The following is a 2,640-nucleotide window of genomic DNA, read 5'->3' on the forward strand; positions in this document are numbered from 1 at the left end:
TGGTCTCCTTATCAGAGAGACAGGCCAGGAGCCAGGAGGAGGAAATTGGAACAAAGTGCCTGCAACACTGCTGGCCTTTGGGGACAGGAGAGCAGTTCTTCAGACCAGATGGGGAAGGAGGCTGCATCTGTGGGTGCCGGGAGCGAGTTAGCACGGGCAGGCGCAGGCGCGGCACTGGGTAAGCAGGTCGGCTTTTCTGTTTCTCGTGCCACCTTTGTTTATTTCCCTTCTGGTTTCCCTCTGGATTTAGTAAAGTCTTTCTGAAAATACCAAAGGTGAACCAAGGGAAAGATTTTTATTTTCCATGCTCAAACAGACCTTTAAAGAGAAAACAATGTACCCCTGGGGCCGGGGCGGAGGCAGCAATGGTAATTAAACGGCGGATACCTCCAGGCAGGTGTCGTGAATCACAGGGCACTGGTGTGGATGGATCCCACCTGGAGAATCTCTTTCCGGTGCCGGATTCAGAAAATCTGGGCTTTGCTCTGGTGAGAGAGAGACCAGCAAGGAAGGTATTTCGAGATCAGATCACTAATTCCCCAAGGACTCAATAGAAATCCCATGCTGAGGTTCTACTATGGCAACAGAAAGAGAGTGTTGATGGGTTAAAATGCCATTTACATTGAGATCAGCCCACTAATTCCCCAAAGACTCAACAGAAACCCTGTGTCGAGGTGGTGCTGTGGCAGCAGAATGAGAGCGTCGATGGGTTAAAATGTCATTTAAACAAGAAGATAATAGAATTAGAAATCTAACCACTAAAAGAAACATTCTGCAGTGGAAGCTTTAAAAAGCCAAATGAGGAAAATTAATCAACAAGGCATCTTGCTATTCAGGGCAAGTCTGGCTCTGAGCTGGTTGTTGCTGCCTCTTCATCTTCTGCCGTCTTGTGAAGAGGCTCTCTGGGGAGCAGCCGGGTGTCCCAGGGAAGCATGTTCATTGGAGAACTTAGCAGAGCACCGGAAGCTCAGGCCCTCTCTTAGAGTAGGTAGTGGCCCCACATGTTCCTCTCTAAGGGTGGGAGACCGGCTCCCCCAGGCATGGCCCAGCCAGGGATGAGCCCATGTCCTGATGCCACAACACAGAGCAACCAACCCAACCCTCAGCCTCAGGGTTTGCAGTAGAGCTCTGTTTGTTGAAACATTTGCGGGGCTGCTACTGCTAATAAAAGACTATCAATACAGTTTATAATTTTCAGGTTGATTTCTTCATAGTTCGCCCAAGTGGAGTGGCCTTTGGTCTTTTCAGGCTCAAGGGACGTTTAAAGACGTGGCAGGATCTCGTCCACACACAGCAGAAGGCCGCAGATACAGCAGACATCAGATGCAGATGCAGTAGGTTCTGTCTGTCCAGGAAGAGCAGAGGCGGAAGCACGTTCCTCATCCTGCCTCTGCCTTCGTGACCTAGGTCCTAGGAAGAGACCTAACTCTTTTCTACTGTAGTTCCCTCCACTAATGTTTTTGGTTTATTTTGTTAAAAAATTATTTTGCCCTCTCCTGCCTGCTTATACAGCATGTGTGTGCGTGCACACGCTCACACACACGCACGTACACACACACACACACACATTTCTTTCCCCATCACACAGCCACAAGGCTGGAAGAGGACTGTTGAGGCAAAGCCACTTGGAAGTCTAGGGGAGAAATGTGATGTAGAGATTCCGAGGACTCCTAGAAGGAAGCAGTTTCCAGGGGTAAGGAAGGAGATAGCTCTGTCTCTGGACAGCAGAGAGGAGTTTTGTTTGCTCACCAAGGATGGTGACACCCTGCTGTCTCTTACCCACATAGGGACACTCGGCCTCTGGGAGCTGGTCCCAGAATGACATGGACTCAGCTACCACAGCCTGCTATTAACACCTGTGTTTCCTTTTCAGATCTTACAGGTGAACAAGGTGATGTCCATCTTGTTTTATGTGATATTTCTCGCTTATCTCCGTGGCATCCAAGGTAACAACATGGATCAAAGGAGTTTGCCAGAAGACTCGCTCAATTCCCTGATTATTAAGCTGATCCAGGCAGATATTTTGAAAAACAAGCTTTCCAAGCAGATGGTGGACGTTAAGGAAAACTACCAGCGCACCCTGCCCAAAGCAGAAGCCCCCCAGGAACCGGAGCAGGGCGAGCCCGCCAAGTCGGAATTTCAGCCGATGATTGCAACGGACACGGAATTGCTGCGGCAGCAGAGACGCTACAACTCACCCCGGGTCCTGCTGAGTGACAGCACCCCTTTGGAGCCCCCTCCCTTGTATCTCATGGAGGATTACGTGGGCAACCCCGTGGTGGCAAACAGAACATCGCGGAGGAAGAGGTATGCAGAGCACAAGAGTCACCGAGGGGAATACTCCGTGTGTGACAGCGAGAGTCTGTGGGTGACCGACAAGTCATCAGCCATAGACATTCGGGGACACCAGGTCACGGTGCTGGGGGAGATCAAAACCGGCAACTCTCCCGTCAAACAATATTTTTATGAGACGAGATGTAAAGAAGCCAGGCCTGTCAAAAACGGTTGCAGGGGGATTGACGATAAACACTGGAACTCGCAGTGCAAAACGTCCCAAACCTATGTCCGAGCACTGACGTCAGAAAACAATAAACTTGTAGGCTGGCGATGGATACGGATAGACACCTCCTGTGTCTCTGC

At 50.2% G+C, this 2,640-nt stretch overlaps 1 protein-coding gene across 1 annotated transcript in view; it reads left to right on the plus strand.

Annotated features, from left to right (window-relative positions):
- The first annotated feature begins 1,879 nt into the window (after positions 1 to 1,879).
- Positions 1,880 to 2,640, plus strand: part of NTF3 (neurotrophin 3) — a 1,944-nt gene continuing 1,183 nt past the window's right edge. Inside the window, exon 1 of the mRNA XM_025048648.1 lies at positions 1,880 to 2,638. Within this exon, the coding sequence (XP_024904416.1) occupies positions 1,895 to 2,638 (744 nt within the window). The 5' untranslated portion in view covers positions 1,880 to 1,894. The remainder of the gene's footprint in view (positions 2,639 to 2,640) is intronic.

Source organism: Pteropus alecto, unplaced genomic scaffold (genome assembly GCF_000325575.1).
Source record: "Pteropus alecto unplaced genomic scaffold, ASM32557v1 scaffold94, whole genome shotgun sequence".
Taxonomy (NCBI): Eukaryota; Metazoa; Chordata; class Mammalia; order Chiroptera; family Pteropodidae; genus Pteropus; species Pteropus alecto.